The 22,619-nt window shown below is 56.6% G+C and overlaps 1 protein-coding gene across 3 annotated transcripts in view; it reads right to left on the bottom strand.

Annotated features, from left to right (window-relative positions):
- The window catches only part of NECTIN1 (nectin cell adhesion molecule 1), a 106,920-nt gene extending 84,837 nt beyond the window's left edge, over nt 1–22,083 (bottom strand). For 2 of the 3 annotated variants that reach the window (XM_055819296.1, XM_055819298.1), the window contains exon 1: nt 21,315–22,083. In XM_055819296.1, coding sequence (XP_055675271.1) covers nt 21,315–21,396 — 82 coding nt within the window. In that variant the 5' untranslated portion in view covers nt 21,397–22,083. The remainder of the gene's footprint in view (nt 1–21,314) is intronic. The other variant, XM_055819297.1, reaches the window with a different exon arrangement.
- Between the last annotated feature and the right edge of the window lie 536 nt (nt 22,084–22,619).

Below are 22,619 nucleotides of genomic sequence, written 5' to 3'. Positions count from 1 at the left end.
ATGACCTAATACAATCATTGTTTTTTAATAGGCATGATGTTCTGATCATCAGGCAACAGAGCTGACATGCTGGTGCTTGGTCCTTCTCATAAATAAACCATGCCCTCCTACACAATGAAAACACCAGCTGCCTAAGTCTTGGCCATCCCACTGCTTAGTCTCAAGGGATAATAATCCAGAGACCTGGCACTGCAAAATATACCGGAGAACCCCATGGACTGGCAAATTCCTACAGCAATCTGAAGTTAACACGGAAATGTTGCACATGGGAGCAACCAGGATGCAACCCCGGAGCTGCGCCCTGCAGAGGGACAGGATCCATCAAGCAGGGACTGAGCTCTCTGCTAACACAGTGCTGTGGGGTCTGGCTGGCTCCGAGTACAGACAGGGTTCACTCATATCTCCCTGGAAAGAGACCATGGACTTTGAGGTGAAGAGGGGGAACAGCAGATTTCTAAGGCTGGTGTGCCGGCATCTTTCCCAAATGAAAGGACAAAAGGAGCAACAGAGGGGACCAGGGGAGGCAGGCTGCAGACCAGGTGGGCGGTATCCTGCCTCTGGTACCCCAGCAGGTTCAGGGCTTGGGAAAAGGAGCATTGCTGGATGCTTCTCACTAAATGTTAGAGCTGCTACCTTCCAGTCTGGCAACAGCCCCCTCAAAAGCCTGTGTGCCTCTTCTGTTCTCTGACCTTGGCCTGAAGGAGTCAGAAGAAATGTGGGCGATGCTCCAGACAGCCCGGCCATGGAGTCCAACCGTAGATACCTGCTGGAAACATTTCTGTAGGCGGCAGGAATTGCGAATGGGGGAATCAAAGCTCAACCTTTCTCCCTTAGGAGTCTGTGGCAGGGTTTCTACACCAACACTTGCAAAGGGACTGGATCCCTAATACCAACAAAGCCAGAGGGAAGACCTCCTAAGAAAGCCAGATCCTGTTGCAGGAAGCATATCCCTCTTGCCTCCCACCTGTATCCTGGGCAGCAGAATCCAACCATGTGAACAGACCAGGAGGAAAACCCCAAGAAGGAACAGGAGAAGGGGGAGTGGACGCAGATAACACTTTGCTAGCATGTGTCAGAAGGTCTTTTTCTATAAATAATATTTCACACCAAGGGCATGCCAGATGCCAGTCACTTCAGATGCTTTGGCATTTATTAGGGTGGTTTGCTGGGAGCCGAGGTGTTTACAAAACCTGTCACTGACCAGTGTGCTACAATCTTAAAATAATCAATTAAAACCTGACCCTGAGCTTTTCTGAAAGTCTGGCCCTATCTGCCTAGCTCTAAAAACAGAAAAAGCAATTTTTATGTTTTGCCAACCAAACAAATCCACCTTCAGACCTCTGATTAAATATTAACTACTTTGCACAGACCACAAGCAAGATCCACAGCTATTTATTGCTCCAAAGGCAGCTGCAGCAAGAAACAAAACAAAACAAACAAAACCAGCCAGGAATGAACGGTGTCATCCACATCAACAAGTTTCCCATGTGTGCTTGAGTCAGCTCGAAGCCAGGAGGCATTTAAGAGCACGTTTCACTGGGCTCAGCGCTCAGGGAGCCGGCACTGTCGCTGCACTGCTCTCCCAGCCCCACTTGCCTCCCAGCACCTCCCGCTCTTCCCTGCGCCGCATGAGTGCACCAGCTACGGGCCCAATCCATAGGCACATGACGTCAATGATCCTCACTTTGGAGCTCGCTACAAAACCCCTGTGATGCCTGCAGAGCTGACAGCACTTTGGGAGGGTAAACTGGTGACTGCCTGATTTATCCCCCTTTCATCCCCTTTTCCAAGCCCAGTCTGGAAGCCACAGAGGCCTGACAATGACACTTAGAGACACAGAAGGGGGTGAGCGCCTGCCAGAGGCACAGACCCCACGGTGGGATCGCTGCCTGGAGGGGTGCTGGGCCAGCACCGTGAGCCACAGAGGTCAATGAGGTTGCTATTGCTGCGACGCTTGGCCCTGTGCAGTGACAGCTAGGGCACAAGCACAGGACACCGGTGGCAACTTGGGTCAGAACAATGTTCCCATGCCCAAACTGCCCATTTCTGGCAGCGCTGTTAACACCTGATGACACCACGACAGAGATTTGTCTCTTTTAAAAAAAATGATCGCACATTTCTCTGGATGGTAGAGCCTTCACCTCACCTCCTCCTCTTCCCAGGAGGAGGGGCGGTGGCACGGGCATGAGGGCTGCTTCCAAACCGTCAGGCACCTGCCGCCCAGCAGTGATGGAGGGCAGCGGGTGCAGGTCTGCGCATCGCTGCAACCCCTGTCCTGCGGCACGCGGTGCTCCTGCAGCTGCCGCTCCTTTGGGCTCCTCACGTGCTCAGAGTGCAGCAAGTGCCGAAGGGCCGCAGGCAGCGGAGCTGCCCTCCTTGCTGAGCATCTGCTTGGGCAGGTATCTGCAGCCCTGGATGACGGCAGCCTCCGTGCAGGCAGGCTGAGCTGGGGCAGCACTGGCTCGGCTGTGTCCCATTGAGTGGCTGGGTAGTGCTAACACCCCTTGTACGCCCCATGAATGTCTTTGAAGGCTCTTCCCCGGGCTTCCCAGTATCATTTGATGCCCTCAAGCAACAGGACAAAAGGTGATTGTTCCCCATCTTATTCCTAATTATTATTGGAAATAAAAAAGCAGCTGTGCTCCTATTTGGGCCCTGAGCCAGCCCTGGTATCCCCGACCCCCGCCCCCCCGATTTCACAGCCATATGCTCAGGTTTCTGACGCACAGAGATCAAATAACCCATCACTCACGGTAAGATATTATCCCCTATTACCAATTCAATGCAAACAGCTCTCCTCTTCCCCAGATTAAAAGCCAATTAAAGAACTTTGCTTTTCAAGGGGACAGGAAACCGAGAGGAGGTTTTTTTGTGGGTTTTTTTGTTGGTCCCTGACAAGGAGGTAATATTCCCCATAAGTGTTATCGATGAGTTCTTTTCAAATCGCATTGATTTTGCTCAGAACCATTTGGGACTCGTGCCTCCAGAGAAGACGAGAAATACAGAGAGGGCAACAACAAAATCTCAACAACCTGTGTCCTAAAAAGGAAAAAGAAAGAAATTTTACTTGCTAGAGGATCAATGGCATTTGCTTAAGTCAGCAATTGGTGTTTTGGCTTTCAAAGCTTTCTCAGGGCAAGGGAGCCTTCCTCTCAAGGTGAAGAGCAAGCTCATAAATCTGGAAGAAGCCTCAAGACCAGAATATGCTGATTCCCCACTGCAGGGAGGGCAGAGCCAACAGGAAAAGGGCATTTGCTCTGCAAACAAGCAGCAGGATGAGCGCTTGTAAATCTCTAGTCACAAGGGAACAGGTGACATTCAGTCCTGCTGCACTCAGGTCTGGGATACAAGGGGAAGAGAAAAATGACTTTAAGCCAGCCCTGCACTCACAGGGGCCACACGAGCCCCTGGTTTCTCCTCCCAGCTCCCAGAACAGGCCAGGAAGTCTCAGGTCTGATACTCCATTTCCCGCAGCTCTCAATGGGAAACCGAGACTTATCTGCAAGGCAGCAGACTCAGCCCTGGCCCCGAACGCCTCCTATTGCCTTACTGCCCTGGGAGCAAACATGTCCAGAGACGTGTCCAGTGCAGGGGTAAAGCCAGAGATCGGAAAATCTCCCGGCTGGGACTGCAGCCAGCACAGCGGGACTCTGACACAAAGGTGTACAGTGATAACTGGCTTCATCGATCCAGTTTCCCTAGATTTAGTAGAAACAAACAAAAAGCCTCATCATCGAAAACCCCAGACTGCCTTTCCAGCAAGCATCGTACCCAAAAGGAACTCTGTGTTTAGGCTTCCCCCAGCTTGCTACTGGTTTACTCACTGCCTGGTGACCCCCTGCCCCCCTCAGGGCCCACGCTGCCCACCGCCCCATGGCCATCGGTCCACAACCAGCACGCAGGGGCCGCCCGGGTGCAGGCTCGCAGCTCCCGTCCGCCAGCGCCCTGCCAAGCCCTGCCACCGACAGCCACCTCCGAGCATCCGCCGCAAGGGAAGGGGCATGGGGTTCTCGATGGAGGGCGTTCAGCATGCCCACCCGCTCTGGCAGGGAGGCAGATGACCTCCCGAGGTCTTCTGCAACCTGAATTATCTTCGGTTTCTATCAGGAAGCTAAACTAGCACAAAAACATGTCTGTCTTTCTGTCAATCTGTCACTTTGCGTTCATTTCATTTTTGTGTCACACATTATCTCAGATCTTACTGTCTACAAGCAGATAGTTATTTATTGTTTCCTCTTTTGTTTTCTTTTTAAAAACAATTTCCCCTTGAAACATACCGACACACAGCAGACACAGGCATACACACACAAATAGCAGGGCACTATTTTCACCAGGGTTACTCTCTATTCCAGGCTTATTTAATGAGAAAGACTAGGAGTAACTTGGTCTGACAAGTGACTCTTTGCATTAAAACCAAAAGCCAAACGGTCACAGCCTCCCCTTGGCTGCACAGGCGGGTAGGCAAGAGGATCTGCCCAGCCTGTGCTCAGCTGGTGCAGAGGCAGAGCAGGAGGCCAGGTCGTGCCTGCGCTGCCAGCAGCAGATCTCGGCCCATTTGCCAGTCCACACTTGCCCACCAGCCATCATGTTCCCATTCAACCACACGATTTGCGTCGGGAGAGGAGGAGCCCGACCACAGCCCAGCAAGCAGAAACCCAAAATCTCGCTCTCACTGCCTGGGCTAAGCATGGGCACAAAGCAGCCAGCCACCAGCGGCCATCCTGAACGTCCTCGTGCTCAGCATCGCACGTGTGGCTTCAGCCCGAGCAAGTCACCAGCCCAGACACCAAGTGGGGAAGTGGCGGGACCACAGACACGGCCACAGCTTGTCGGGGCCCGCAGCAGCTCCTCTGCAGGGTCAGCAAGCACGCTCCCATGCACACGTGCCGGTGACGGGTGCTGGACGGGTGCAGAACTGGGCTGGGGGGAGGCAGAGCCCAGCAGGGCTGCTCGGGGCGGCACCACGGCCCCTCCTTGCAGCACCCTGCGGGCTCGCTGCCTGCCGCCATGCCGGGGGAGGCAGGACACCTCCCCGCACACCCCTGCACGGCCGCAGCCCTGCTCCCTGCAGCTGCATGTGTGCACGGGAGACGCAGGCTGGAGGGAAAGGGGGGCACGCAGGAGGAGCCTGCAGACAGGACAGCCGTGTGGAGCATGGCGAGGAAGGAAGGAAGGGACACAGCCTCTGCAGGGAGGGTCCCTCCCTCTCCCCTTCATTTCCGCCCAGGAAAAATAGGAAGACTTTGTCCCTGCCTGGATTTTTTTCCCAGCGTCCCCGGCCGTGCTGGTGAAACCCCATCTCAAGCCACCCCATCACCATGGCAACGGGCCGAAAGGAACAGATGGTCCAGGCAGCCAAATCCCAGTTCGAGGGGGAGCGGTGCTGGGGCGCGGGGCAGGGCAGGAGCGGGCCCCGGCCACATGCTGGGGGGACAGCGAGGTCACCCCCACTGCGCTCCCCTCCTTCGCCCCCCGGCCACGCTGAGACATCCATAGCCTTGGTGCCACCTCGGGGTGGCCTCGTGGGAGGGAGGGACATGCCCGCTCCCCTCCCAAGGGGCACAACCCCTCCAAGACCCACCATCCCATGACCTGGGCTTCCCCGCCTATGGGAAGAGCCACATTTTCTGAGACATCTGGAGCATCCCCCTGCCCACCTACAGCCGAGCTCGCCCCCTGAGAGGGGGATTGCGCAGCAGGTGGGCGCGGGGGCCAGACCTTTTCATCCGTGAAGCGAGCGGGCACGCGGCCCAGCTGGCACAGCCTCGCCGGGTCTCCCGGACAGATTCATCTGAGCAGACCGGGGATGAGGACCCGGCTGGGTGAAGATAAAACTCAGCCGCTAATCTCCCTGCAGATTAACTGTCAAGCCTGCCCACGTGGGGCCATGGTGTGGGGCTTTGGAGCAGACAAACAACATCTAAAGCCCTCCTGGAGGTACCCACGACGCCTCTGGAGTGTTTGTGAGCAGCAGCCAGGCATGCCCCAGGCACCCAGAGAGAAGAGGGTGTTTCTCAGGGGCACAGACCTCTTCCTTCTCCCCAGATTTGCAGGGTGAGCGGCAAACCCAATACAGCTTGGTGTGGGCAGCCCCAAAACTGCTTGCATTCTGGGGCAAAGCAGCAAGTGTGAAACTACACTTCAAAGCCTACAAAGCTGTCTGGACCTGCAAAGGCAAAGGGCTCTCTATGGGGAAACACAGGCTAAAGACGCCGAGGAACCTTGCTGCAAGAAAGAAAAAAGAAGTGGCTTTTCCTTCAGGAACCTGAGATCCTAGCACCGGCTGTCTCAACTTCTCAGACGCATTTTCTCCTGAAAACCCCACAGCAACGCTCGCTCTCCAGAGCCGGGTTTGGAGCTGTTACCATGATTATCGCAACTTCCTTCGATCCAGACAAGTTAAGCCTCTGTGGATCATGGCAGAGTTTGCAGCCCTGTCCCCAGATACACGGGGGCCAGGCAGCTGCTTTTCTTGCTCACAGAGTCCTGGGGGGGCTTTTGTCCCACCTGGGAAGCAGCGTTTTTCAGGGCTCAAGGGCCAGAAGAGGCTGGGGATGGAAAGCTGGCGGTCCCAGGGCGAGAGATGAGCGTGTTGGGAGGCTGCATGGAGCGCTGCAGGGAAGGGGGAGCAAAACCCCCTCCTGCCTAATAGCAGCGCCTTCTCCCTGCGCCAACGGCTCCCGCGCCAGGCTGCTCCCCTTCCCTCGGCCTGGCACGCTCGCAGAGATCCTGGCCCCAGGGGCCCGGCCCGGCCCAACCGGCTCCCAGCCCACACCCGTGAGAAGAGCAAGAGCCCGTCCTGCCTCTCAGGTGTGGCCCATCGCCTCCGGGCTCCTGCCCGGCGAGAGCGCTGGTGCCAGCCTGGATGCGGCCACTTGGGCTGGTGGGAGATGGGGAGCAGGAGCTGCTGGGTGGCAGCACCCTGCCATGGAGCTCCGTGCCCAGCTCCTGGGAGGCTGCAAAGCCTCCTGGTGTGGAGAGGGTTGGCCCAGCACCCCTTCTCTGTGCGTCTTCTCCCTCCGAGGGGGTTCCCAGTTGGTTTATTTTCTGCTGGCGTCTGGGTTCAGCCCTTTCTTCCCGACAAGCCCGGGAAACCCACATCTTTTCTCTGCAGAACAGGTTGGGTGCAGGAGCAGCCGTGCCCGCTTCCCACGCATCAGCACAACCCAGCCTGGCCCACACCCTCCCCCTGCCCCAATAGCCCATCTTTTTTTTTTCCCCTCTGCTCTCTTTCCCGGATCAAAGCTGCCTCCCCTCCCTGTATTACAAACATTATTCAGCTGCTAGATAAGAAGCTCTCCAGCAGCTCTTTATTAATCCCACTGGAGGCGGAAAGAAGGCAGAGTGAAAAGGACTCAGCATGGCCAGGACAGAGACGAATGTTCCACGAAACACCTTCGCAAAAGAGAGGCATGGCTTTTTCTCAGAAAGTCTCATGGGAAGCTTGGGTAATAATTAACAATTATCGGACTTTAAACCCTCCGTCTCTCTCCCTGTCCTGACCAGGATTTTGTAATAACTCATTCAGTCTGAAACACTCCCAGCCTGGTTTGCCGAGGCACACTGGGGCAGGAGGGGAAAGGAGGGGGATGCAGACAGACTCCAGGGCAGGCAGTCGCTCGGCCTGCTTCCTTGCTTTTACACCGAGTTGCAACCTCCCAGCTCCAAGCTTCCAGGGAGTTTGGTTACGAACCTCCTTGTTTCCCTCCTTCAATGCATCTTGCAGCTCCTTTGGCCACAAAAAGAAATGGCTTGTTGTGATACGCATCTTCCTAGGCAAGTTTCCCCCAGCCTTGGAATACCATAGCCTCTTGCATATGACTAAAACCATAATCTACCCAGGAGATAGACTAGAAAGCTTTTATAGCATAAAGACACTTGTTTAAATCCATCTGCTGTCTGAGGCAACTATAATCAGTACCATGTGATGGCTCACACGTGAAACAAGTTGAACGGCTCATAGGGCCTGGGTTTGCACTGCTGCCCGCCCCTCTTCATGGAAGGACCACCGAGGTTTTGAAGCACTTGTTCATGCAACAGGCAGGGTATTACTGTTACCTGCATCCTACAGTGGGGCAGCTCAGGTGCTAGGAAACTTGCTCACAGGCACCTAGGAAATTGGTAGCAAAAGCAAAACGCAGTGCAGATACCCAAAGACTTACATCACTGTCCCCAGGACGCAACCATCCCTCCTGCCCCAGCATTCACAGCAAACCCACCCAGGAGAGGGCACAGCCCCTGTCACCCGTCCTGCCTGGCGTGTTGTCCAGCAAAGAGCCAGGGTGAGGGTGGAAGCTGCCCCCCCCCGGGATGGCAGCACAGCAGGGGTGCAGAGGGATGCCCAGCCCGTGCCTCTCACCTACCTGCAGCCCCCCCAAGATGGTGACTGGAAACCTGAAGTGACCCAAATGCAAAACTAGTGGAGCGAGAAATCGAGAGACTTTTGAATGAAACCAGGCAGGGAAGCCAATGGACCATGTTCACCCACTTCCATGATTCCAATCCACACATCACACACTCAGAGCAGTAAGAAACTGGGTCCAGTGTTTGCACTGACAGAATATTTGTACATCAATCTATGCGAAACAATTTCTTGTCTTCTAAAATCCCCGGACAAGGAGCTGTTGGCTCCCGGCTGCTACGAAAAATGACAAAATAAAGGGGAGTCACCTTTCCCTGTGCTTTGCAGATGGTCTCCTGCTTGTATAGAGTAACGTCGGCAAGATGAGTTGTGCAAGGCACCCTGCAGACACAGGGCAATACGAGCAGAGAAGAGAGGGACTGCTACCAGCAGCTTTTGACAAGAAAAGGCACACAGAGGTGAAGTGAGCTAGCCAAGGGTATTCCAGGGAGCTTGTGGCACAGCCAAGAAATGATGCCAGCCCTTCTGAGCTCAGCCTGCCTTTGCCATCACCTCCAGGCCATTCTTTCCCTTTAAGTAAAAGCTGAATCATGCCTGGTAGAAGTCAGTGTGAGGCAGCAGAAATTCCCATTTCCAGTGGGGTACTGTAAGGTACTCCACAGGCATGGCCGCAATCGGAATGTCAAGAATACAAAAAATGTATTTATACTTAAAAAGAATGATTTTAGCCTTGTATTTCCAAAGTGAGTTTAGAGGCAGTGAAAGGTCTCAGATCAATACCAGCAAAACTGCAAATTGGAGTCCTCCCCTCAGCCACAGAAGGGTACAGCTGAGCCAGCATCTGCACAAACAGCCTGCCCACAGCCTCTGCCAGCCTGCCTCAGCTCTGACCTTGAGGAGCTGCCTTGAAGTGCAAGAGGGAAACTCCCCCTTCCCCCCCCCTTCCCCTGAGCCCTGGGCTTTTGTTCCCCGGCAGGGAGATCACTGCTGGTTTATTTGACTTCGGTACATTCCGTCTAAAGAAGAAACTGAGTCTTGACAAACTCAATTCCACATGCACAGCCAGACAACCTGCTTCACCACGTGGGTAGAAAGAACCTAAGGGGTTCAAGGGGATTTTGCAGCACAGATTTTGAGGCAAATCCAGCCCTAGAGAGAGCCTAGCTACCGGGCTGGCTCTGGCATTTCAGATGGTGGGTTGCAGTTGCCTGTTCATGTGCTCCATTATCAACAGGCCTTTCTTCCCCTCTCCTGCCCCACAGCTGCGCATGTGCTCAGCCCCATGCCCCAGGGACCTTTTGAAACTGCATTATAGGTTCTCCCCATACAAAGTTTGGATCAATACAGCTGTCAGGCTTTGGCCACATTACCCCTGCTAATTGGAATTACAATAGGCAGACTGCAGCCTTCACTCCATTTCTCTGTTGCTTGTCATAATGTAATCAAAATCTCTCTCACTCTCTCTTTATCACGGAGCGTGACGGGAGCAGAGGCGCTGGCAACCACACGGCCTCTGGAGACTGCACATTCCTGTGGATCAGACTGGGGCTGGGAAGCTTTGCCACGGGTGGGGGGGGAAGAGCCCCTCACCGCCAAAACTCTCTGGCCTGCCTTTGGCCAAGCACATCAACGGGAGAGCCAGCCTCAGCCCCTGAGCTGGGCAGGGACCTGGGTGGGCACAGCGGGGAGATGGAGATGGGGACTGAGGGGCGCTGGCGGAGCAGGTGCTGCGGGAAGGAAGTGCAGAGTCAGGCTGAGACCAGAAGCACCCACAGCCCGATTGCAGAGCTGGGCACTGGCCAGCAGCAGAGCCCAGACGCTCACCTGGCCATGCCAAGGAAGAAGCCTCCCGGCGCCCGTGCTGACCAAGTGCATGGGGAGGGCACTGCCTCCTCACTGCCCCCTCACCCCCTGGCTCCTGCCTCCCCCGCAGTGCTCAGCCTCCCCCACGGCAGCGGCTTCCCACCAGAGACAGAAGCGCACAGGGGGTCACGGGATAAGCAATGCAGCAGCTCGGCACGGGCATGGCAGCTGGCACCGACCAGGGCTCGGGCGGTCGCACAGGAACGAGCCAAAGCTTTGTGCTTGCATCAGGAGCTGCCTGCTTCTTGCCTAGCGCAAGCAACGCTGAGGCAGCACCTAAAGGCTTCAGCTAGGTCAGGAGCCCTGCCACGCTGGGTGCTGTGCAGAAGTCCCTGCCCCAGCAAGCTCCCCACCAGGCTGACTCACAACCCCCTGCCCACATCCCCGCTGGCTCCCGCCTGTGCGCAGCAGCCCTGCCAGCCAGAGGCCATGCATGTCTCGCTCACACCCGCTCCCAAGGCTCCGCCAAAGGCTCGGCCAATTTACAGAGCCAGGGTGATACATAGCGGGCAATAGATACAGCATCTGTGATTTGTTGATCATTATCAAACGGCAGTAATGCAGGGCTGAATTACCCAGGCGAGGGAAGGATCGGCAACCCGGACCTACTCAGCTCCCCAGAGATTGGCCATAAACAAAACTTAAATAATTAGAGTGCTTGGGCGGAGATGCAGCCTCTAAGTATTCTTAGGTTCACGCAAATAAAGGAAATAAATTCCTGGAAGGTACCAGGCTGGATGGGGCAGAGGGAGGCTCATTTTCCACATCACTTGGGAGCAGCCGTTATAAATCTCACTGAAAGATGCACCTCCCCAGGCTAGCGATATTTTTAAACTCCGGGAGAGAAGAGAGAGAAAAAAACCACATTTTAGTATTTACACCACAGGCAAAAAGGGTATTTAAAAATCAAGGTACATTTTTGAAAGTCTGTTCCTGCCATGCCAAGAAAGGCAGAATTTTCTTTCTATAGTGTGATAGCTGGAAATATTAACCCCAGAGGATTCACTCCTACCACCATCGTTCTGTTGTAGGCTGAGAAATCCAACTCCCAGAAGGACCTGGGGGGGTCAGGGGATAAAGGTTCTTTCCCTGGCAAATTGCTAGGTCAGTTCCCAGCTGAACCAGTGGCAAATGTAAACCAGCTCCTCTGAATGCTGAAGGGTGACTTCTGCACTGTCCCTGCTTACTCAGTGTCTGCAATAATGTCCCATAGGCAATGACACAACGTGGCTCTGCACAGCGGCACCCTCACGGGAACAGCAGCCTGGTTTGCCGGGCCAGGAGCCCAAACGTGTAACCAGACACAGCGGGGACGGGACACCGGGACACGGGGACCAGCTCATGGATGTCAACTGAAGGACGAAGCCGTGGAGTTGGAGCAAGGGCACCACCCCACGTGGTGCTTGGCCCGCTGGAGCAGCGTGTCCCAGCTGTTCCCCATGGCAAGGCCACCTGAGCTTTGGGGCAGGGAAATCCATGCATTGGCTTGTGCAGGATGGCCAGGCCAGTTTTTCCTTCCTGATGCCTTATTGTTCCTTGGGTTGGGTAGTGTTTCCTTCCCTGCATAGGGTGGGGAGTGGGGTGGGCTCCTTTTTTGGCAGGCATCTAGGAAATCTTGTCAACAGCTGACTGATCACAGGTCAACCAATCACAGGTTGAACGATGCTGCACAGCAACAGCCTGCCACAGGAGGTGTAATGATGTGGGAGTTCTCAGCCTGGCTCCAGAGGGGTCCTAGAGGACCCAAAGATAAACAGCCAGAGCGCTGCTTTCCTCTGCAACCACAGCTTTCCTCAGTCCTGCTCCCTAATTCCCTCCTGGGTCCTCAGGCACTGAGAACATTCTCCCTTTTACAAGCTGTGCTCTGTGCAAGCCTCTCTCCCTACCATCCCTCCCACCCCTTACCAGGACTGCAGTCATCCTCCCCAGAAGGATCCTCTTCAGCTTGTATCAAAGGGATACATGAGCACACCCATCAGGCATCAGAGCATCGAGCAAATCCCCAAACAAGCCTCCTCTAAAGATCAGAGCACACTGTAATCACTCCCTCTGCAAGGAGATCCCAAGAAGCCTGCCCCCACTTTCTCTGGGTTCTTGCAGAACCCAAGCACATGAGATACCTTTGGCAGGCTCAGCCCCATCACTAGGAAGTCTCTTCACAGGAGCTGCACACGCAGAGCTCCTGGCCTCTCCCTGCTCCCCTGCAAGCCCTCTCCTCCATTTCAGAGATGCAGCAGCAGATGTTCAGAGGCTGCCCCAGCGCTGGTGCCCTGCAGCAAGGAGGGCATTGCTGCTGCCCTGAAGGTCTGGGTCTCGCATCCCCACCCGCAGCTGCAGCGTACCACCTGGGCTGGGCAAGGGGGGCTGCCGCAGATGGCACAAGCGATAGCAGCAGGTCCCCTCACCCTCGCCGCCCTCCCCTCCCTGCTTCCCCCTGGGAGACAGCAGAGAATCAATGCAAGCCCAGGGAGAGGGGAGCGCTGGCAGTGGGTGGATATGCTTGCAAACACCGGGACATAAGTGCTGCTCCAGCACACGCGTGTTGATTCACATGTTGGTGCATACAAGTGTCTTTCACAACCATGGCCTCAAAGAGAAAAGCAAGAAGCTTTTTCTAAAGCCTTTCATAAGACACCATGCACTTCACCAATATGACACAACAAGCGCAGCAATTGGCTTTGAAGTCGTGACGATAGCTGTGCTGTCGATTTACCTCCCGGGCTGGCCCCAGACTGCCCTTTCCTCAGCCCCTACCGCCTAGGTCTCAGCCCCTTGGTACACAAAAATGAACTCCCCCTTCCCAAGTAAAATACACAGAACTCCAGCGTGTCCAGCTGCGGGATGCAATGCACAAACTAGCAGCACCCAGCACCACTGCCTACAGAGCCAAGGGGGGTCCTGTATCCAACGGGAACTGTGGCAGCTGATATAAATTACAGCATGGCAAGGATGCTGCTCCGCAAGACATCCCTGATCCTCACTGACCATAAATGGGCACAGCCTTGGTTCTGCCCCGCACCCAGAAGATGCCCCATCCTGCAGCGCAGTCCCCAGCCACCACCCGCTGCAGCTGGCAAGGGGAAGAACACGAACAGGCCCAGTCATGAACAGCTTGTGCAGTTGTCTCTGCTGTACACCACCAAATCACTAGCTGCTGCCTTCTGTTCCATCCCTTAGAACAACATTGCTTCTCAAATGACACAGGCCTTGGCTAAGTGAGTTAAGACAGGCAAGAGAAGCAAGGAAATACCATGTGCTGCAGCCTCTCTGGAACAGGGGCAATCATCGTCCTGTGCATACTTACAACCCCTAAACCAACTCTGATTATCTGTCCTTAACATTTCCTCTGGTTTGGGCACCCTCCCCACGGGCTAGGAAGGCCATCAGCACAACTACTCTGGTGGGAATGTCACTCTGGGCTTGCCTACAAGGGGTCTCAGTGCTCATTATCTAGCCCAAGAAAAGTCACAGAGTAAAGCCCATTAGATGCCTCTCCTTAAGAAAAAAGTAGCCATAGCTTGATGCAGCTTAATTCTCCACTGAAGACAGTGTACTCCTGACTGCAGGCTTCGTATGGATGTTTAACGTGCTGGCAGCAACGCGCACCCTTCTCCTGCCCACCCACAGCATTCACTTTGCTGGGCATATAGCACACATCAGCCTCTGACGCAGCGGCTGTGGCTGTGGCAGTCAGGAAAGCCAGGGCTGTAGCACACTGAGGCACCCAGACAGTCTCTTTATTTCTAGTCCCAGCCCGGTGGGAGGGCGAGGAGAAGTTTCAAGGCAGGGGGAACCTCCGTCAGGGCCATGGGTTTGGGCAAGGGGTGAGTTATGACTCCGCAGTGTACTGATAACTTATCCGGACCCGGACCCTGAGCTCAGCTAGCTCGTTTGCTTGGGTTGCTCAAGGACAGGGCAGGGTTCATTCCTAGCTTGCTGCTCTCCCCTGACCCGAGTGCCACAGTGCCTCGCACAGGCCAGCATAACCATCGTGTGTCAAGCTGCTCTACACAGGAACCTGGAGAAGACAGTGTCAGAAACCCTGACCCGTCTCCTCAGCTACCCAGCACGTGCCTCCCAGTAAACCCTGTTCGTCGTAATAAACTCTCCTCTAGGTCTGACTTCTGCCCGCCGCAGACCGTTTGTAACCCCTGGCTTTGCTACAACACTCAGCACAACAGCCTCTAATTATAGACCTCTGCTTGAGCTCTGGAGTCCCACCAGCCTCTGCTACACATTAACTTAGTCCATAGCCAGAACTCTGCCCCCTCAGGCTGCCTCTCCTAGGGACAGCGAATGTGGTCGGTGAAAAGCTTCTCAAGCAGTATATCCCCCTAGTCCAGAAGGTATCTTGCCAGGGGATACAAAAAAACCTGGTTTTACCACGTGTGGGATCCTCAAAAGGATCCACAAAAAGGAGATACCTATAAGGCTGGCTGAAATCCAGCATCCCCCCCAGATCCACATGATGTGGCTACGGACCCTCCACTGCAGCGGGCTGATCGGGTACCGTGTCTTTAGCCTCACACAGAGAAGAAGGCTGGTTTAGCTCTCAGGTGGCCACACGATGCTCCGCTCCAGCCCCCTCGTCTCCCACACAGATGGGCCTTTGTGCTGGGAACCGCTCTCGCCTGTCACCAGAGCAGAAACGCTGGATGTTAGCCACTGGCTGTGAGCTGCATGGACCCTCTGTCGCTCCCGGCCGTGCCTCCGGATGCCATACTCTAGCACGGGGGAGGAATGGATCTTCCATGGGAAAAGAAAAACAGACTCAAAACCAAGTCTGATTACAGGGGTTTCCCAGGTAGAGAGAGGACTGCTGAGAAGAGAGATGGAGGCAGAGTCCTCTTGACTAACCAGGCTTGGGAGCACCTTCTGTCTCATAGCCAGGTGGTCCATCTGGTACCTGCCGCTGCTTCAAGGCAGTGATGTGATTTGCAGGTCCTTCTGTAGCATCTCTGCATGGTCGGGAGCAGATGGAGGCACTTTGCTATTTCGTGCAGTTAGAACGGCAAACAGGCTGGGATGGGGAACAGAAAACCCCATCTTCTTTCAGGCAGGAGAGCCGCACGGATCTTGCCTCTCCAGAAGCTCTCCCTCCCTGCCCACCTGTAGGTCGAGTGAAGACGGAAAGCAGTGCTGTGCACCAGTCTCCAGCTGGACTGGCCCAGAGGCAGGGAGGGCAGGCCTGGAGCGGAGGGAGAGAGGCAGAGCTGGGCGGATAGTGCTTAGAAAGGCTGTCCTCCTGCATCACACCAAATAATGTCAAAGGGGGATTATAAACGTCCCGCAGGGACAGCTGTATGGTGGGGGAATGGAGTAGAGATGGTTCACTGAGTTGGGCCGGTTCCTCCTATCCCTCCCCAGCACCCCACAGAGATGCTGAAGGGACAAGAGACCGCTGGGCAGATTGCCCCTGGCCCCGGCCACTTCAGACCTGCGCCACGCAGGGCACAAGCAGCTGCCCTAGCCTGGGACCCCTGTCCTCCTGGGCTGGGCAAGCAGCAAGGGACCGAAGCTCTTTCTCCCCCTCACATGCCCAGTAGCTGTTGTTCGCCTGCCTCGGGATTGCTGCAGAGCCGAGAGCTGCCGCAGCTTTTGTGATGCCAGCCTGCATGAATGGCTGCATCAGCCCCAGAGACGGGGACAAGCAGTGAATGGGGACAAGCAGTGAATGGAAGCCAGGGGATTAAACTCCCCACGCTTCCCCGGGGCCCGCGGAGGCAGGGACACACAGAAACACACGGAGCACACACAGTGCTGGGAAGGGCAGCAGCCCTCGCGCCCGCAGATTTCGCCTCCCGTTTCTGTGAGTGACAGAGACAAGATAAAGGCAGGACTTCAAGCCTAGCATGGTGGCACCGTGGAAGGCCAGGGAGGTGCCTGCCCGGCTGCCCCGGGATCTCACTTGGGGAAACTCTCCTTCCGCTCGTGGATGACACTTCTGCATTTGGGCAGCTTGGGCAAGAGTTTCTCTTCCCCTATGCAGCCGAGGGGTTCCCCTTGAAAACTTCGAGGGTACGTGCGTGTGTGCTGGGAGGGTACGTGCATCAACCTAACCTGGACTAAACCTGCACTGGGAGAAGTGAAGAAAACTGTAAGGCCAGGATATATCTGCGGCTCAACAGCAGCCAAGCCAAAAGCAAGAGGATGTATCATGAGAGGTTTCATTCCTTAGTTAAAACAAGTTTTCACCTGAAACAATAATCTGGGTTAGGGAGCGTTCACTGCAGAGCTGTGAATTCTCTGTGCTGGGACGGCTGTGCTTTGGTAATTAACACAATAGGTGTCTCAAATGCAAACTGGGTCCCAGCTCCAGCGGCTGGCGGCACCAACTCACCCTGCATCAGAGCCGCCCTGATTTAATCTGACTTACTCAAAAAAGCAAGAAGATCTCCAGGGGTTGCTCAGATTGGAGTAGCTTTGTCCCTCTCTCATCTGTTTCTGCTTTTTGCACCGATACGCCTTGCTAGCCTGTGAAAGGGACTGAGCAAGCGCCATCACCACCTCGAGCAACGATGTTGCAAGACGCAAATCTTTTCCCAGAGGCCCCGAGGATGGTGGCCGTCCATCTGAGCACTTACCAGCTCATCCCTGCAGCACTCACAGGCAGACTGACTTCTCTTCTTCCAAAAAATAAAGAAATCATCTTCCCGGGGTGCTGCCCCACCATCTCCCCCCCAAAGCCTGTCTGCTGGCAGTGCTGTGTAACTCCCCAGGGGTGCTGGAGGTGGGAAGGAGCCTTCCCCTGGCTAGTGGTGGCCACACGCTGCTCTCCCCCAGCCTTATGATGGGCTGCCCCAGTTGTCCTCAGCCTTAGCAGCGCTAGCAGAGGGCAAGGGGTGCCAGTGGAAAGGCAGGCCTGGGAAGCAGGTCACGACAACCGGCTCTTCTGGTTCCCTTCGTGATTCAGCTGAGGTGTGAGCAGTGCCCAAAGGATCCTTTTGGTGCCTCCCTGTAAACTTGGCTTTGTGGCTGGTACAGCTGCAGCCCAGAGGAGGGGCGATGCGAGGAGGGATGTGCCAGGCTCCGCCAGCATCGGCATCTTGTCAGCCACCAGTTAATTGCGAGTATTTGCCTCGCGCTAGCTGCGTTGCTGGATGTGGCAATGCCCCCGCTCCTGTATGTCTCTGCAAATGGATCCGTGCGCACTGGGCTGGGAGCTCTTGCTTGATTAACGTTGCCGGTTCAGAGAGCAAATAGCATTAACCACGGTCGTCCCCTGGCTCTGGCCATGGGGCAGACACTCTCCTGCTTGTGGGCTGAGCTGGCTCTCAGTACAGCCTGTCGCCTCAGCCACGCTGACACATGCATGAGCTCATCAATTCACTCCAGGTTAAAACTTGATGGGTCGGTTCCACCACAAGAAGCGAGGTTTAATGAGAAAATATCAGCAAAAGACACACTTTTGCTTCCTGAAATAGCCTGATGATGTCAGTTTTGAGTTTTGGGAGGAGATAGGTGGAGGAAAGAAAAAGTAACAAAGAACTCAAACCAAAGGCTGAACAAAACTCTGGCAACTTTTTGCCTTTGAGAACCTGCCTTGGGATGTTAAAGCAGCTTTACAGAGCACAAGGCGGACCAGATCCTGCAGTGACACGCTTTGACTAGTGCCAGCACTCCAGAGGGCTGTCATACCTCCCCAACAAGGAACCCTCCCTCCAGCTGCAGCCAAGTTTGACCTAAGGCCTCCAGGTCACTACAGCTCCATCAAAGCCGCTTTCAAGCACGGTGATGCAAAAACCCTGTGTCAAACCTTCAGCCACCTCTCCCGCTCTCCCCTGCTGAGGATCTCAAAGCACTTTGCAAAGAAAGGCTCACAGGCCCCCTCAGAGCCCAAGAGGTGGCCCAGTGGTAGCAGACAGGAATTTGTCCCCAGACAGAGGGGAGCACTTGGAAATAGAGGCCCAGATATGCAGATGCAGGACCAAGCACAAGATGAATGCCTCTGCTCTGCGTGGTTGCAACTCAAGCTGTACCGAATTTCATGGCGGGGATAAACAGACAGATTGTTAAGACATGTAAAGCATAAATTTAACTGCAAGTGTTCCTAACCTCTGAAGATCAGCCGCCTAGGATCTCTCCTCCCCAGCACCCCATGGCTTTTCAATAAGCCCTGCTCATATCAGTACCTCGAAGCCCTAAAGCCGTAGCCTGAGCTGATACCCGGTTAGTGGCTCCAAATGGACAGGCAGACAGATATGCATGGAAGGCTGGAGGAACCCTGAGTTGAATCTGTTCTGGACGACTGAGCCGATCACATTAAAGACGATTTGTAAGGCAGATTTTTATAAGGGACTCCTTCAGCTTTTACAGCAGGGAACTTTTATTTCCTTATCAGAAAAAAAGCTAACATTGTCAGAAGGGGGAGGTAGTATACGTGGATGGCAACAAAATGAAACGGCATTGATCAGAGGAGCAGGAAAGGTTTTCCAGAAAGCAGGTACTGTCTCCTGCCTTCCTCTCATCCTCCTTTGGTGCTAGGTACCAAAACACATTTTTCAACAAAGTCCACAGCTATTAATTTGCTTATAATAGAGGACCCCAAGTTCTCATCTCCGCTTCTCCTTTATAAGCAAGCCTGTCTGCACTCAGAGGTTACATATGGCTTGTTAGATACGTACCCTCGGCTGATTTTGGCACAATGCATTGCAAACCTGAGGAACTGCCCGCCTCAGTACAGCATTCAGACCTGTGGTGTAGGAAGGTCTGTCCGTCTGCCGCGGCTTTGTGCAGCACCTAGCACAGTACTGTGCTGGTCCCTGCCCACAGCTCTGGGATGCATCCACAGTACAAATAAGCCCACGAATGAATGAAACGAATGAATGAATAAATACGTAATTGAGAATCAGGCATTCCTGCAAACGTGGTGCATTCACCACTAAACTGGTCCAGCCGAAAGTCTCGCCCACACAGGCTGCAGGGTACTCGGTGATCACGGACAGTGGTCAGGAAGGATTATCTTCCCGGAGCATTGCAGAGCTGGCTGTACCCTCTGCTTGGCAAAGCACCACTAGATGCACCACTGGCTTATCCTGGCAGAGCTGTCAGCAGGACAGTGCAAGACAAACTACCAGGCTACTGCAGAGTGGCAGGAGATGAGTTTGCCTGACTGCTGGCAGCAAAGCCTCGAGAACAGCCAAAAATAGGATAACTGCGGTGAAAAAAGTGTCTCTTGGCAGGGCAAGGTGAGATGCAAGGCTGCCTCAGGGGTCACTGTCGGTGCGTCTCCTTGGTGAAAGCAATTCCTAGCGGGACTGGGGGAGCATAAACCCCTCCTGGTTTACCCAGCACAGTCACCACAGCACTACTCCACCTCCAGCACCTTTCCTAGGGGTTGTGGGAAGGGATGGGAAGGAGGGAAGACCAGGTGAAGAATGGCATGGAAAGTTCTGAGACTCCTTGTGAGGAGGCAGAGCTCAGCCAGGCACCTGCCTGGAAGCACAGAGCGCAGGGAGCCCGAGGCTGTCCCTTCCCTCACCTCTTTTTGCAATGCACAGCAGATCCCTTTGTCCTAAGAGTACAGAGGTGTACCCAGACCTGGTTTCTCATCATTTCTAACCTCTTCCTTCCCTCTCACAGTTTTCCTATTTCCTTGACCACCACCTCCTCCCATTTCACCTCTGTCCTCATCCATTTTAGCTGGACCATCCAGCCACTGCTCTGTTGAGCCCCCAAGCCCTGGATGTTATCATCACTGTCTCTGCTAGCATTAGAGAACCCTGGGCCCTGGCATTTGCTCCGATGGCCGGTCCTCTGGCCCAGACCCTGCTAACGGTGGCCACAGTGGTAGCCCAGGCAGCCTGGCGGCTCCTCTAGGATGCTGCCCCAGCCGAGCCAGAGGAGGAGCGGAGGCAATTCCACCCTGCCTTCACTGCAACATCTCTCCAGCTGCAGATCCCAGTCCTGCAGGCACAGGCTGCCTCTCTCACCCCTGCAGAAGGCTGGACACCGACCGGGAGGGGGGTGGCACATGTGCCCGCTGCCAGCCCCTCCAGCCACAGCCCCCAGGAGCCTGGCCTCAGCAAGGCAAACATCGGTGCTGTTTGCATTCCCCAGTTCATTCACGAGCGCTGTAAGCCCAGCCTGCCGGCTCCCCTGCCACCTCTCCGACAGCCGGCTCCGGAAAGCCCCCCAGGATGGCATTAACCCACATTGCACTGGAGCAGGATAAAAGAGCCCCCCGGGCACTGGGCGAAGGGGGTCACCCTGCGCCCCCCCGCGCTGTGCCAGAGCCCCGGGCAGGACCGAGCCGGGGGGCAGCGGGGCTCTCCTGCAGCCACCAGCGTGGGGCGAGGGAGCTGGGGAGAAGGCGATCCAAACCTTTGCCCACCTCCTCATTCCCAGGGGGGGCTCAGAACCGGAGGAGGGTGGGGGCTGCTCAGAGCCTGCGGGGGGGGGGGCTCAGGACCGGGGAGGGGGGGGGGGAGCTCAGGACCGGGGCGGGGGGGAGCTCAGGACCTGGGGGGGGGGGGAGCTCAGGACCGGGGGTGGGGGGGGGTGGGGGAGCTCAGGACGCCGTGGGGCTCCCAAGCACAAAAGCAGTGAAGGGGAAGGTCTGAGCCCCGGGAGCAGCCCAGCCCCCCCGCCAGAAGCGCCCGGGGGAAGCGTCTGTGTGCGCCTGGGGGCAGCGGCGGGTTCAGGGATGCTGGACAGCCCAGGGCTTCCATCCCTCCTCCCAGACACCGCTGCTCATCGCCCAGCCTCGTGGCCCCCTTTCCCGGGAAGCCTGGCTGCTCTGCCTCGCTAGACGTTGCTCGATCGAAAAAAGCAAACAAACGGCCTCGGCTCCCTGGCCGCCGGAGCCCACTGCCCGCAGCTGCTTCCAAAACAAACGATCGTGTTGTTCCTCCCCGAGCCAGAGGCGAAGCCGGCTCCGGCTCTCTCCCACCCTCTCGCAGATGCTTCCACACCTGCTCCAGCCCCGGGCGCGCACCCCCACCAGCCGATCCCAGCCTTCCCCGCCGCTCCGCAGCACGTCCCGCACCCCTTCCCCCCCCCCGAGGCACCCCGCAGCCCTCCCCCGGAGCTGCCCCGACCCCCGGCAGAGCCCACCGCCTCCCGGGGGGACCGGCCGGCAGCGGCTCACCTGGTAGGAGCGCGGCCGCCAGGATGCAAACTCCGATAGTCCACCAAGATGCACGGCAACTTGTCTGCAGCTGTGAAGCCATGAGAGTTCCTTAGGAGAAATGGGCAGGGGTCGGTCTGGCAGCGTCGCTGGGCCCCCCACCCTCCCCGCCCCCGGTGGTGATCAGGGCTGCTTAAAAAAATTTTTTTAAAAAAAACAAACCACAACCGTAGGTGCAGGAGGACAAAGAGGCGGCGCGGGCCGAGCGGCGGGGGGCGGCGGGGGGCGCCTGGCACATCCGCGGGGCCCGGGGCTCGGCGGGGCGCGGGGCCCCCTCCGCGGGCGCGGGGCGCTCCGGCCGGGCACCGCGGGTGCGTCCTGCGGGAGCGAGCACGTCCGCAGCGCCGGGCGGGCGAGAAGGGGAGGGGAGAACTGTAATATTAAAAAAAAAAAAAAAAGGAAAAAGGAAAAAAAAAGAAAAAAAGCGGGGCCGAGGGCGGGGGGGGAGGAAAAACAAATAAAGGGAAGCGAGGGAGAGCCCTCCGCGGGCTCCGCAGCGGCGGTCCCGTCGCTCCGGCGGCGGGGCTCGGCAGCCCCCGCCCGCTGCCTGCCCTGCGGTCCCGGGCGCCGGCAGCCCGGCGGCTCTCAGGCGGCGGCGGCGGGCCGGCTGCGGCGCTCCATGGCCGGGCGGGGGGCGCGGGGCCGGCCGCGGGGCGGGGGGCGCGGGGGCTGCCCGGGCTCAAGGCACGGCCGCTGCACACGCACACGCACACGCAGCGCAGCGCACTCCGGGCGGGGCGGCGGCGGCGCTCGCCCTCCTGCGTGATGTCAGTGCAGGCGGAAGGAGGGCGCTGCGTTAACCCTTTGCCTGCCACGCGGCCTGGGGACACGGGGACACGGGGACACACGGCTGCTTCCCCGGGGGCCGCGCCCGGCCGCGGGGGCTGCCCGCCTCGGCCGGGGGATGGGGGCGGCCCGCCTCGCCCCCCGCCCCCCCGGCTGCCGCCGCTGCTGCTGGCAGCTGCCCTTTGTTCGGCAGCGCCCATCGCCCCGCGCCCCCCCGCCCCCCCCGCTGCGGGGTCCCGGTGTTCTCGGGGCACCCGGGCTTTGTGGCCTTGGGGCTGGTTTGCGGAACCCCCCCGGGGTGGCGGAACGCCTGGGCTGCTGGCAGTGGTGGCAATGGTGGCAGTGATGGCAGCCTACCTATGGGGCTGCTGATCTGCCACATAAAAGACCCTTTCTGTAAACCACGTGTGAAATAGATGCGGCTGTCCTATGGGATTCACACTTCTGAATGCTTTGGATGGAGATCCTAAGCGATACACA

This window comes from Falco peregrinus, chromosome 15, assembly GCF_023634155.1.
Source record: "Falco peregrinus isolate bFalPer1 chromosome 15, bFalPer1.pri, whole genome shotgun sequence".
Lineage (NCBI taxonomy): Eukaryota > Metazoa > Chordata > Aves > Falconiformes > Falconidae > Falco > Falco peregrinus.
This window is presented reverse-complemented; position numbering and strand designations above follow the sequence as displayed.